The following is a 15,378-nucleotide window of genomic DNA, read 5'->3' on the forward strand; positions in this document are numbered from 1 at the left end:
TAGTACAGAAACATCACTAAAAACATGGATACTAGTAGAAAAACTTCTATCAATATTAAATATATGTTACTAAATAATAATGCAATCAAAATACATCTATAGATCTGAAAAATGTAGTCTTACTTAATTTTCCTTCTTTTCCTCAATTTGGGTTTTATGGATACCCTCTCATTTAAACCTTTCCCACTGTCTGCTCTTAATCGTATAATCCAGTCATTCTCTCTATCCTCCGTATGATTCTGAATATCTCCTCCTCTACTATTGATTGGTATGGCTTCTAAGACTCTAAAATGAAAAATATGTGTAGAGTCATTATCTGCCACATGTTTAGCTAAGGCGTTATTCTGATAACATTTCTTAATGTGATAAACATGTTCTCTAATGCGGTCTCTAAATCTACGATTAGTTTACTTGCATACTTGGCATACTGCTAAATAGACTATATTAGAAGTCATGCAATTTGCTGCAGTGGTAGTCTTAAAGACTTTCCCTGTGTCTGGGTGGAAAAAGGTGGAACTTATATCTATGTATGAGCAGAAATTGCATTTGCCACATGGCTCAGTATGTCCTGTATTGGAGACTGGCTGGCCTCCCTTGGTATCACATAACATCCTTTTCAAGTTTTTCCGATTTCTATACTGAAATTTCAGAATAGCACCTACAATGTTCTTTATCTCTTCATTTATATCGAAGATACTCCAATACTTGCTTATAATGTCCCTAATCCTATAACTATCAGAGGTAAATGAGGTCATAAATTTTACAACTGGGGAACTGTACTCAGTACCTGTATTTCTATATGGGTTATCAGGACCAAAATATGGTGTAGATGTATTTTGATTGCATTATTATTTAGTATTTTTAAGTGTGATTTACTTGTGCTTATTTAGAATACGTACTTCAAGAGTATTAATATTATACAAGTGCTCCATATCTATTATATTTACAGTTTTTTGACATTATGCAGAAGTACATATATTTAATATTGATAGAAGTTTTTACAAGTTTTATAAGTACTTATATAATAGTTTTTTCTACTAGTATCCATGTTTTTTAGTGATGTATATGTTTATTGTTTCTCATTTAATTATACACGTGTTTTTTTAAGTTTATTAACATAATTAGGCATATATCTTTAGCATTTTTGCACACAAGCATGAAAATTTGCCATTTACATTATATTATATACACACTTTTTAGAGATATACACCCATTTTCTGTACTACATTCTATTATATCTATATACACACATATGATTTTTTATACACATTATTTAGTATATTCACAATACGCTAGATATATTTGTGATGACACAACAATATACTCATATATGTATATAGAAGTCTAGGTATTCATTATTTTATTTTTTAAGACACATTATATTTGTTACATATTTTTAACATTTTTTCATACATATGCATATATATAAGTACACATTTTTAACATGTTTTAATGATGTAAGATTATCACACAAGTTTGTTAGAAGGAAATATGATTCTTCATCCACATATGAATTTGTTTTTAAAACTAGTGACATTTCCCTTTTAAGTTAATGATGAAATTATGTTTGATTGAATTACCAAGACTATATAAAAACAGCTTCTTAATTCATTTGTACTAAATAGACCTGATGAAGCTACTATTAGCGAAAGCGCTTGTCTGAATGAAATAAAATCTATATTTAACTGATTATTTTGGAGATTTTTTGGACTTTGGGATACCTATAGCACGTTTATATCTCACTGCTTCACCCTCAGTTATCCAGAAGCTTTTTGGATTACATCATTCATTTTATGAATTAAAGACTGTGTGTGTGTTTATATGACTGCTGCCATGTTTTAGTGCATGTTTCAGTGTCTATGTATTTTACTTTTAAAATTGAGGCAATGCCTAAAATTTCACACATTTCCCTACTGGAAAGCATTGAGTTAAGTCCATAGCCTCTTGGTAACATAACTTTGAGGTTTAATTTCTTACTTATTGCCTTTAAAGTTAATTTTATTGTGCCATGACTCTCATTATTATATATTCCTAAATGCAACAGTTGTTTGCCCATCACTATAAAATAATTCTGTATTACAGAAATAAAGGACCCATTTCATCCCTACACTTCCCCTGTGAGGTTTTGCAAAGCATGCCTGTAGCACAAAACATGGCCTCTTAGATATTGTAGCCATGTTTGGTGCTATGTGTTTGCTCAAACAATGGTCAGTAGGATTTCTAAGGCCTTGCTATACCTCCAAAAATTTTCCATTAATTCAATTTTGTATTTATATAATTTAAGTTTTTTTTTCTTATACAACAGTCTATACCATTCCATTTCCTTTATCAAAACATTGTGAACCAGAACAGAGACTGTGACAATTTTTACAAACCAAATTCCATTTTTCCCCCGAATAATCCTTTTGGGGGGTTGTCAAACTCATGAAATACATACATATGTATTCCTAGGGGTGCACTCATAAACATACTAACTATAGAAACTTAACAAAATATACAGTAATGTGGTGTACTGATTAGGCAATAATATGCATGTTCCAATTGTGGTCGCATCCATTTCCAAATTACTTGAACTCTTCTTTTTTTCTGACATCATTTCCTGCTTACATCTATTATTGTTCCTCCTGTACATATTGAAGCTAATCAGTGTGTTTGTTTTGGATCTTTACTTTCCCTGAGTGGACAGATGGATCCTATTAAGTCTTTATTTAGGTAGTGGTCCCCGTATACAAATGGTTGTCATTCATCTAACCAGACCCTGATATGTATAATCTCACACAATAGCAAGCACATTTATAGTATCTTCCTTACTGAAGTCTGACATCTGACCAATGTCTCCTATGCAATAACATCAAAGTATGTTTGTCAACAAGGTGCCCTTTCCTTCCACAGTTAACTGTATGTTATTCTTTGAGGCCATATGATAGGCTGTTGCACCATGAATGGAAACTCTTCACCTATCATGTTTACTGTATGTTTGTTCTTCTTTCGGCTTTTCCCGGTTAGGGGTCACCACAGTGGAACTCCAGTCCGCTAATGATTGGCAGTAGATTTTTTACAGGTGCCGAGGTGCCAGCTTGATGCCAACCTTCAGCGAAGGCACGCTCATTCTACGCATGTCTTTTGAACGCCACTTGACCACGGGGAGGACATGCAGACTCCACACAGAAGGCTCTCCAGTCGAGAATCGAATGGGAGAACCTCTTGCTGTGAGGCAACAATGCTACCGCTGCACCACCGTGGCTTCATTACTCTAAATCTCTTGGTAATGGTCTGCTATCTGCCTCCTTTCCTTCCCCTACCAGCTTGTTTCATTGAATCAGCTTTCATTTGTGTCCAGCTCTGTCCCTCTTTTCCCTTGTGATTTTTAAGAATGATTTTCAGTGTGTTGCAGTTTCACTTTTGACCCATTCTCTTATAATACAGAATCTCAAGCTTTCCGTTATGTATCCACAAATAGCTACTAGTATCATTGTTTATGTACACAATTAATGCAGCTCATATTTTCCCATGCTCTTAAGAGGTGGGCTATCATCACACATAGTTTATGGACCTGATATGATCTTCCCCACATGCAATCCTATTTTAAACATTCAGTTCCAATCTAGAGAGCGAGTTGCCTTTTTTGGTCCGTATATTCATATTCCAAGCCCTTCTTTCTCACTCACTCTTTAATGTCCAGCAGCAACTATTTTGTAAGAACTCAGTCCGACCTTTTGGAAAACTCACTTTATCTGCATCAATTCTACATGTCAAGAGCTTTCCTATCATCACTGCTATGATTCTGACAAAAGCATTTGCGCCTATACTGATTTTTACATTTTAGTTTGATTCAGTGCTTCATCAGTACATACTAGGCCATCAGTTGAATAAACCATTTGAAGCCTAACCATTGCAATTCCCCTTATTTACTCCCTTTATCTCTAAGGCCTTAGAAGCTATACTGTGGATGAATTTATGGATCTCCATTTTCCTTCCATTCTTTGTTAAGGCTACAACTGCTGCCACTTTACATGAAGCAAAAAAAAACTTCATCATAAAGTTTGATTTTTTAACTCTGTAGGGCTTATTTATTAATATGCGTTTGTTTACCAGGAAAGTCCACTGGGCCGGAGTGAAGCCATTTTCAGTGGAAGCTTGGGGACCAAAGCTCCAACATAAGTACATACAATATAAACAATGAACATAATTAAAAAAATTGTAAATTACATAAAATTACAATATAAGTACCTCTCAACATCTTAGAGCAAGAAATCTGGACAAAGCCATAAATGATGGTGGGACAAAGACCGAAAATAGGGGCACTTTTTAAATATTGCTCTTACAAAGTTAGAAAGTTGATAGAATAACAACTCTTACAAAGTTAGAAAGTTGATACAATAACAAGTTTTGCTTTAGCATGGGTTTTCTGAATGGTTTAAAGTCTAAAACTAAAATGTCTGTTATTCTTTTCTGACTTCAACTCTCAATGATTTGTCAGGGATTTGCCAGAAAAATACAATTTTATGAGTAACAGACCAAAAATATGAGCAAATATCTTGTCATTCTGTGAAAATCTGTACAGCTGAGAGGTATGACAAGCAATCAGGAATACAATATATGTCAAGTCATGCACAAGGAAAAGAAAACATTTGCAGTTTTAGATAGTATCATTTTTCATTTGATGACCACTGGTTGTTGGATTATGTTAGGGTTTGGGTGAAAAAAACAGTGTTATTTGTTATGTGTATTGATGTAATACAATTCCTATAGTTAGTTCAGCATATTAATGAAATATAAGTTAATACAGGGCATTTATGGGGTAGTATATTAATGTGCAGCAGGGAGTTTGATGGAGGACTAAGAGGGAGTATTAGTATACGTTGAATGAGAAGCTGGGGAGCTATAGTTAACTGGGTGGATTTAAATGTTACATGTTTTATAGTAAGCATGTGGGTGGATTAGGTTAAGTAAAAAGTAAATAGTTTTATAAAAGATTTCAAGTTATAGATGGCTGAGAGGAGGTGCAGGAGCAGTGCCACAAGGTGGAGAGTTGATAGCATAGAGACTTTTTGAAGAAGGAAGCATTGCTAATAGTTCTGATAGATGATGGGAACATTCATTCCCAGAGTGAATGTGACTCTAGTATAAACAAAGTTAACACCAGTGCAGATAAATAATTAAATGTTTGGGGTTCATGCTTTCTGTGCTTTGAGAAACTTAGAGCTGCTTTTAATCACTCTACTGAAAGGGCCAACTTTTGTCTGTCTTAAACTCTACCTACACTGCCTAGGATATTGTCAACCTGATGCTAAATAATTATTAAAATATGAAAAGAGATCTATTCACTGTACGATATTAGACTTAAAGCCTATAGAACAAAATGCCTTTATGGTAGAGAATTCTATGGTTATTGAGTAAACTAAAACAATGAGTGAGAAGGTCACACTGAAAAAACAATCAGCAAAAACAAAATGAAAACTCCAGCCAAGCTGGAACTTCCAATGAGTGACCTCTCAAACCTCTTGAATCAGAGGCATGTGGGATAAATGCAAATGACCCTTATGAACACCAGGTGTTTCAGCTAATTGGCGATTCTGAATGCTCATGACTTGTTTCATCATTTTAATGGACAATTTCAGGCCAATAAAGCCAAACCCCACTAGCTGTAGATATGCATATTTCAACCTTGTTATGACCTCATCAGCACAGCACAAGGAGAGTGTTTGACCAAGCATAAGAAACACAGGGCTGTTATACCCAGCTGATGTCCATTATCAATAGGGTGGCTGCAAAATATCCCAAATAACAAACTAAAACAATGAGTGAGAAGGTCACACTGAAAAACCAATCATTAAAAACAAAATGAAAACTACAGCCAAGCTGGAGCTTTCAATAAATGACCTCTCAAACCTCTTGAATCAGAGGCATGTGAGATATATACAAATGACCCTTATGAACACCAGGTGTTTCAGCTAATTGGCGATTCTGAACATCTATGACTTGTTTCATAATTTTAATGTACAATTTCAGGCCAATAAAGCCAAACCACACTAGATGTAGATATGTATATTTGGCCTTGCTATGACCTCATCAGCACAGCACAAGCAGAGCATTTGACTAAGCATAAGAAACACAGGGCTGTTATACCCAGCTGATGTCCATTATCATTAGGGTGACTGCAAAATATCCCAAATAGCAAACTAAAACAATGAGTGAGAAGGTCACACTGAAAAAACAATCAGTAACCCTTTCATTTGCATATATCCCACATGCCTCTGATGTCAAAACAAATAATTGGTATTCAGAATCACCAATTAGCTGAAACAGCTGGAGTTCATAAGGGTCATTTGCATATATCCCACATGCCTCTGATTCAAGAGGTTTGAGAGGTCATTCATTGGAAGTTCCAGCTTGGCTGGAGTTTTCATTTTGTTTTTACTGAATGGTTATACAGTAAGGAGAAAATACTGCCTTTCTGGTAGAGGTGCCTATAAATGTGTAACATCTTTAAAAGGATTCAGGAAAAGAAGTATACCCTTCCATATAATCTGGGTGCTATCTGTTATACCCAAGGCTTCACCTATCTTTTGGGTCTTGTTTGTTTTCTGAATATGCTTTCTGGACCTTTTAAAGCACATCCTCTCTCCCTTAACCAAGAGGTTTATTTAGTCCTACAGCATGCAGAATACATCTATTGACTTGTTATATGTAAGATTGCTGTTTTTCTTATTAATATGTTTTATGTGTCACTTTGCCCATCATACATACTACTTATCTCCTTACATCTTTTTACAAGCAACTTTTAACTGGAAATGGAAGTAATCTTCATATCACTACTAAAAATATTTTGTATAGTCTCATATTTCCAAAAATATTTTGTATAGTCTCATATTTCCAAAATCAGTCTGTCAAAATCAGTTTATCAGCCACTCAGAATGTATCAGTGTTTTCATTTTTAATAGTTTACCATAACAGTTATAAGTCACTTTTTTCTAACGTAGAGTATCTAGGTGTGAAAACATGTAGACAAGTATGTCATAAAATGGGCATTGTGAGGAGTGGAGTAAGAGGTCATGGTTGGAGTAACCTGGGTCAAAGAGTGGAGTGACAGGGCAAAGGGTAGATCAAAACACATGTTTGTGAGGGGGGGGGGTGGACTTTACCTCTTCCAAAGCTGTCAACCCTATTTCAGACACATATAGACTACACACACACATACACTCACACTCACACATACACACACACACACACACACACACACACACACACACACACACACACACACATTTAGCCCAAGTTTAGTCAAAGAAAAATCCATGGATCACACCTGTACTTTTATGAAAGCTGCATAAAATTGAGCTTTAAGCCTTTGCTAGAGTCTTATCCTTATTTTGCTGTAATTTTGATTTAGAAAAACTGAAACATACCATTGATATTAAATGTTTTTGTTTGAAAAATATGCTTACTCAGGCTCTTCATCTCATGTAAGGAAGCACTACATGTGTAATGAAAAAGTGAATGAGACTGAAAGAAACTGGAAAGAAAAATACTCCACTACTTAGTGACGATAAACAACATACAAAAACATGGTTTAATTGCATGTCATAAACAATGAACCTACTGATTATGAAAGATTAAGTGAATTAGTACTCCATGAGTTACATAAGATTTATAATGACAATGTTTAAATGGTGCAATTATTTATTGATTTTTAGGAAAATATTTGAAGAAATTCTTATACAAATGTAATACGTAAGTTGTGAAGTTAAATGCTGTATATAAACATTTTTATGACACGTATCACAATGTTACTGGTGGAATTATCAGGGTTTGGGAGGCTGAGATTAATTTACTTGCAGGAATTTAATGTATCTGGGTTTACAATCCAAAACTAAATGTTGCATAAAATAATGTAATCCATACATAGGAGTAAAGACGTCACACCTATAGCTATACAACCACTGTAAATATATTATTCTGCTTACCGCACTACACATGCCAGTAGAAAAAGATGGTTCTTAAAAAAAATTGGGAAAGTCAAGGCAAAAATAATACAGTGGTTGCTTTTAATGCACCCCCACACACACACGCACACACATATATACACTGCAAATATATATTCTCACTGAACTATCACCACAGAGATGAGAAAATGTATGCACATGATGACAGTGAACTTGGTATCCAGAAGCCAGTTTCTACAAACTGTAACTACAGCAGGGTGAATTGCTGAACAATGGCTCCTCAAACAGACTAGCTCCATAACATTTTATGATATTTTTATCAGTTTTGTTCCAACATCATGCCAAAGTACAATTATTACTGTATGATTACTAAATCGTTTTCAAATTAAGTAAAAGCTGTGTTTATAATTATAGAATGAAAAATCATACTGTTGTTGTTGTATCTTTCGGCTTTTCCCAGTTAGGGGTCGCCACAGTGGAACTCTGGTCTGCTAATTATTGGCAGTAGATTTTTACGTACCGAGTTGCCAGCTCTGACGCACAACCTTCAACAAAGGTACACCCATTAACGCATTTCTCCACACAGAAGACGCTTTAGCTAAGAATCGAACAGGACAACGTCTTTCTATGAGGCGACAATGCTACCACCACACTGTACACTAGAAAATTTAAATTAGGCATACTAAGATTTCAGGCATCAAATTTCCTTTGGTTAATGACAATTACAGGCAGAGAATGTGCTGTCTGCAAGAGTTACCATTTTAGAATAAGTCACACACTTGGGTGAAAGACATTAAATGCACATTTCATATGTATGAATTTTATTGTTTTCTCAGTTCTGTCAGGAAATCTCACATGTGAAATGCATGTGTGCAAGTGTATGCTATTATAATCATGCCGTGTCTGCTTACAGTCACATAGAGACCTCAGCCATTCATTATTGAAAATAAAATCCAGATATGTTGCATTACACTTTGCATTTTATACATATTGCACATTTTACACAATGTGTACATTACAGAATTCTAAAATCTATGTACTGTATATTCTACATCTGTTGTAACATACTCAAAATAATTTGGGATGTTGTTGATTTATGTATGTAACAAGCTTTTCTACCTATTCCACAACTGAAAAGGAGATTAGGATAGCCAAGTCAGACTTTCTCAGTAACCAAAAGCAAATAAAATAATAAATAATTTAAAAGCTAAATAAATAAGCATACATAGAGCATTACTGAACTTCTATATGTATGCAGTTATGTGCATTATGGCACTGTGTGGCTAATAAACTCTAGAAACTAAAGCAAGTCAGCAATAGCATGAATAAAGTATATATTTGTGTTTCTTATTCTGTCTCACAAACTCTACCGTCCTTTATCTAATATATTTTTGAAATAGAAATGTCTTCTTGTAAAAATTAATTTTAGCATGATTTCTGAGTTACAAATTCTTTATTATTTAACTCTGGTCTTAACATGATAATATAACACTTTGGCAAGAAAATACAACTCAAAAGTCCAAATCCTGAGGACAAGATGGCAAATATCTCCACAGCAACCAGATATTTTCCTTTTGTACTTAGGTATGCTGGTATAAAAGTCAGCCAAACACTAACAAATATTAACATGCTGAATGTGATAAATTTTGCCTCATTATATCTGTCTGGTAATTTACGTACCAAGAAAGCAACAATGAAGCATATGCTTGCCAAAATCCCAAGATATGCCAGCATACAATAAAACATCATGACTGACCCTTCATTGCATTCAATTATTATTTTATCCTTGTATAGATTCATGTTTTTTTCTTGGAAAGGTGAAAAAAGTGCAAGCCAAACAGTACATATCATGACCTGTAGAGCGGTAGAACAAAGCCCAATAAAACCTGGTGTCTTGGTTCCAAGCCACTTTTGCTGGTACCCTCCTGGCCTTCTTACACTGAATGCAATAAACACAATAATTGTTTTTGCTAGAATAGAAGAGATGCAAACAGAAAATGTTATACCAAATGCAGGTTGTCGTAATAAGCAGCTTGTGTTGTTTGGTTTTCCAACAAATATTAAGGAAGAAAGGAAACACAGAATTAGACCAACAAGCAGGAAGTAGCTAAGATTACGGTTGTTTGCTTTCACTACTGGAGTGTCTCGATATTTAATAAATATCCACAATATGACTGAAGGAATGAAGGAAAATAAAATGGATACAGCACTCAAGATTGCCCCTAGGGATTCCTCAAAGGACAGGTATTCTACCTGCTTTAGGATACAGAGTAACCTTTTTTCATTTGACCAAGAGTCTTCTGGACACTTTATGCAGTCAGTGGCATCTGAAAAAATACAGCCAAAAATGAAAATGGATGCATTTAGAAGAAAAGAATGTAACATTCTGCTGCAGATATTTTCTATATCATTACATAATGAAATAATAGAAAAAATATATGAACAGTTTGCTTATATTATACAGTCTTCTTAAATTATTCTCAGGCCATTAACCTTGGCTGCACTCTGCTATTCCCATCTTATGTTTCCCTATAATTCGTTATTAGTGTCCTCATCTTCCTCATAACAAAATTATATTCTGACAGTTCTTTCAAATCTATAATTATACAGTATTCAACTAGTTTTATGGTTGCCATTCTACACAAGTCCAGTTTAAGTTGGCTTATGTTTCTCATCTACTGCAATTTTTACATTTTGCATTTTTCCTTTCCTCTCGTCTGTCTCATTATATTTTATTTGGCTTCATTTTTTTCATCATCATCATCATGATTATTATTATTATTATTATTATTATTATTAAAATTAGAATAGTAATGCACATTTTAAAGCCTAAATAGCAATAATGAAATATCCAGCAATCAATGCAGGATGACCAAAGACACCAAAATACATTTTTACAATGGATATTAAAACGTATTCTATAGCCTGAAAAGTATAAATTACCCATTGTATCTACCTATTAACTATCTCCAGGAGTTTACATGGTATTCAAGGTATGCATATTTATAATGCACTCCATAGCATTAATATGGTCTCAGTGATGATCTTTACAAGACACTTTGACACATTACATCCTCCTATCTCACTGGTTACTTACTGCAAAACAATATATCCTTGCATATGATATGATATTAACCAAGACTGAAGTACAAAAGGCAGATGCACACCAAAACACAAAAAATAAAAATCAATATAACTATATAGAGAAAACGGCAAATGGCACTGTTTAAGGATACGACCATGTAGCAGCATGTATTTGACAGATGCCTGTGAAAAGGAGAATATATGTATGCTCTCACACGCACACACACACATGCACACACACACACACACACACACACACACACACACACACACACATATATATATATATATATATATATATATATATATATATATATATATATATATATAAAGAGAGAGAGAGATAGATCTATATACGAGAATTGAATTTGAGTGAATATAACTTTGCTAAACATCTGTTTAGTGAAAACAACATGGTTGACTAAACAAATGGTCAACATGTATTAAAGATTGCACAATTGTTGTTGGTGAAAATGCCAGTGTGTGATATTATATGATAACACAGTTAGTATATGTATGTATCAGTGGGAGTTGGGGGCACAAGCACAACTAGAGTCCAAAGAATTCCCATTGTGCATGCCTTCTATGCAGTGGATGGACTACAAGCAATAACTGTAACCACAGATTAATTCAAACACTGAGCATGGAAAATACCTTGGTAGAGGTGAATCACCATGACAAACTTTCACTCAGTATGCAGGTAATATGTGTTGATACTTGAGTTTAGAATGGAGGTATGTGCCAAGACCACAATACAAATGTACCTTCTGGCAGGATGGCAACACTCCATGCCAAGTGATAGAATCACAATGAACATTTCGGAGGGATATACAGGATAGATGCATGAACCTTGGGTAACCATTTCAGTAGTCGTACCAATGACAGACACAAGGAAATGTAAAACCAAGCAAAATAAAAAGGCAAAGGATATCAGTTTGTATGCATTTAAATGCAGAGGGATGACTTTGAGGTACCTTAATTGTTTTAAAGAAGCAGTGAAGTACACCCTCTGACAAGGTATGAGTTGCACATGTGAAATACAAAATCCTACACAACATGACCATCCATATCCAAGCAATAACACAAGTACAGTAAGCAGGAAAAAGAAAACATGTAAAATGCCTGGAAATATAAAAACAGTTATCCTCAAATAAACAAATCAGGCCAGTTACAGCGCCAAAGGTAAGCCAGACAGATGAGCATTTCCTCTCACAGGTGCTGTGTGTGTTTTCCATGTACGCTAATAATACACACTCTTTTATTTCTTAACCTAATCTATACAGTGCATTAAGGTAGCTGATTTTAGGAATATAGACACAACATTATTGAACTACAATTTGTCTGAAACTTTAGTTGGTCACTAGACCAATGTTTATGTATGAGTAAAGCATAAAACTTTACACATACTGTTATGACAAAAATTGTAAAATAATTAATTTACTTCTGAATAAAGTATTTTTTACTTCACTTTATAAAAGAAACCATTAGCAAATCTGTTTGGCAATTGAACTTGTAGACTTTAGCATTGTTGACATTCAATTTCCATTGCTGGCAAGTAGAATTCTGTGTTCTGTTTTTTAGTCAAATACCATATAAGCATTACAGTTATATGCTGCACAGGAATTATTTCACTTAATAAAACTGAAGAATACTTACCAGTTTGGTTGGTAATTTCCCCATCAGAACAAGGCACACAATCATAACAGCAGATAGCCATTCCTTGAATTGGAGCTTTGCGGTTGCCTGGTTGGCAGCTGTTGCTACAATCAGATCGGGGAGTCTATAAAATAATGAAAAATCACAAACAGCAGTACATGAAAAGCATGAGCTGATGCTGTCCACATTATTTAAGAAACAGAATGCTCTTTTGGAAGACAGCTTTGTTTTGTAGACTGTAATGTTCTTCAGAGATGTCTTGAAATGCTTATTGTAGAAATATAGATAGACAGATTATTGATAGAAAGTGGTATAGCTATATCTCTATCTATCTATCTATCTATCTATCTATCTATCTATCTATCTATCTATCCGAATACAGTATACCCAAAAAACACTGACTCCCCAAAAAACTTTGGAAACAATGAAAGAATTTAATTTTGCCTTATTTTTTAGTTTAATTTTATCTTTAATGTCAAAGTCCAGAGAAGTAAGCACTGTTTAAAAAGTGGTTTTACACAAATCTAAGCATTGCCTTGTTTTGCCATGCAGGTAGTCAAGTGACTAAAACATTGTAATTAAAGGAAAGAAACATAAAATGTTTTAGAAGTTTGATGAAGTCCATTTTCATTCAAACAGTAAAGATAAAAGTGCTTATTTCTGTGTATTTTTGCATTAAAGATTAATACCAAATTATTCACCATTTTTTATCATCAGTGTTTGGATTGTTGTCATTTCTGACTGGGAATAATGTTTTGCTGTTAGTTAAATAAAGCAGTATATGTCTGAATTTCAGCATCATGATAGTATTGTATATTAAATATGCACAGCACACATAACAGATCCAATAGATGTTAATGGTAAACTTAATCCATATCCAGGTAAGCATTCTGTTAGAAGAATGAAAGACGGTAAACAAGAAATAGATTGGCTTAAGTGGCTAACATAAATACATCAGAGTACAGCTGGCCTTTTTAGTTGTTCCCATTAACAGGACAACCAAATTTTATTGTGACAAACTAAGGCAGCAGTCACTATGTGTTTTTATTATCATTGTATTATCAAGCAGAATGACAAGGACAATTTGGGCTTTACCACCCATCCCTGTTTTTGCAGAACCGTCTTTTGGTGTGTCATAAAATGAAGATGTAAAAATGGAAACTATCATCAGATTTTAGGAATAAAAATGTTCACCTTACTCTGAATGTTGAAAGATACTAAACCTCAAAAATCTTTCTTTGATATTAAGCATTCAAAATGAATTCAATACTCAAATAAAGACAAAGTGCTGAAGTAGTTAATTCAAAACAACTACATTTCTACAGCTGTTTTAGTTTATCAATGACATGAAGACAAGTCTATTTGCAATGAACGAGGCAGTGACTTTTCCTATAAAATATGATTTTCCATAATAAATGCTTAACTTTGTATGCCTGGAAATTTCTAAGTGCAGAAGATACAGGCTAATGATTATTAATTATGAAATTGTATTATTTTAAAAAAATCATAAATTCATACTGGTAAAAAAAAATTAAATTCCCGTCATTTTTGTATCATAGCACACTGGTTATATTTATAAGTAGTACCACTTTTATGAGAACAGTTCAGATTCTTCAGTTAAATGTGGCATGATTTTTATAATTTCAGCCAATGTATTTCTAATTTCCCAAAAGAACTACAAATAATCTGTTGATTAAATAAAATGGCTTGTTCATAATTCTGTCCAAAAAATGACCATATAAGCCATCATACATAATTCTTACTTTCAGTCTGCATCACTGCAGTTATTGAAATCTAGTTTCATATCATCCTCTAATTGAGGAAAGTGTACAGTCCTTACATTGTATGATAGCAGGTGCATGTCCCTCCATCACACTCATGGAATCTGTCAAGCCATTTAGTAAAATATACACCATTTTCTACCTAATCTTGTTTGCAAATGAATTAAAATTAATTAAACAGCTTGCTGAATACAAAGGGAGAGCTAAACAGTGACTAGAATGCTTTGTCTATGTCATGGAGAGGTAAGGTATAAATAAAGATTTTGCTAGTGATAAAACCACTGTCTGTGCATGGTTGTATCTGTTTTAGAGAGTTGAAGACCATGCGTGCTACAGAGTGGCTTCATCACCCTTCCCCCATCCACTGTGATCAATTGCAATTGCCTGGCTATTCATGAAAGAAATGTTGTGATGTGTTTTAACCCAGGTTGTTGGTGAATTGTAATGATGAAAAGAATGCCATGATTCTATGTTTGAGTCTGGGGCTTCCTGGGATGTTAGCAACATCCTTCATCATTTATATCTGAGATTTTATGATTGTTATGTTGTGAATGTTCACATCTGATTCAATCAGGGTTGACTGATGGCTAAAGCTATTGTAATATTCTGTTTATTATGGTTTCCTGTTTTTCATCTTTACAAGATGTTTAGGTTTGGAGTAACATACAGATCAAGGAGCACACACTGACATTGCATCTATACTTGGAGTAATATGGGGCATCCCTGGTGGTGAAGCTGGTTACCTTTTTCATTAAGATAACAGGCATTTCCAACATGAGCAAGTGAATCAATCATGCAATTTGCAGCTTTTGGCTGCAGCAGTGTGGATATTGTATAAAACATATTAAAAGAAGACGGGGAAGGGAATAATTGCATAGGTAAGTCAAGAGGCAGGTGGTTTGGCTTGGTTT

The 15,378-nt window shown here is 34.2% G+C and overlaps 1 protein-coding gene across 1 annotated transcript in view; it reads right to left on the minus strand.

Annotated features, from left to right (window-relative positions):
• The window catches only part of LOC122805931 (vomeronasal type-2 receptor 26-like), a 55,956-nt gene that overhangs the window by 21,461 nt on the left and 19,117 nt on the right, over nt 1–15,378 (minus strand). The window contains exons 3-4 of the mRNA XM_044076174.1: nt 12,687–12,810; nt 9,424–10,273 (exon numbers count right to left, since the gene is read on the minus strand). Coding sequence (XP_043932109.1) covers nt 9,424–10,273; nt 12,687–12,810 — 974 coding nt within the window. The remainder of the gene's footprint in view (nt 1–9,423; nt 10,274–12,686; nt 12,811–15,378) is intronic.

Source organism: Protopterus annectens, chromosome 7.part0 (genome assembly GCF_019279795.1).
Source record: "Protopterus annectens isolate FY-2018-M chromosome 7.part0, PAN1.0, whole genome shotgun sequence".
In the NCBI taxonomy this organism is placed as follows: domain Eukaryota; kingdom Metazoa; phylum Chordata; order Ceratodontiformes; family Protopteridae; genus Protopterus; species Protopterus annectens.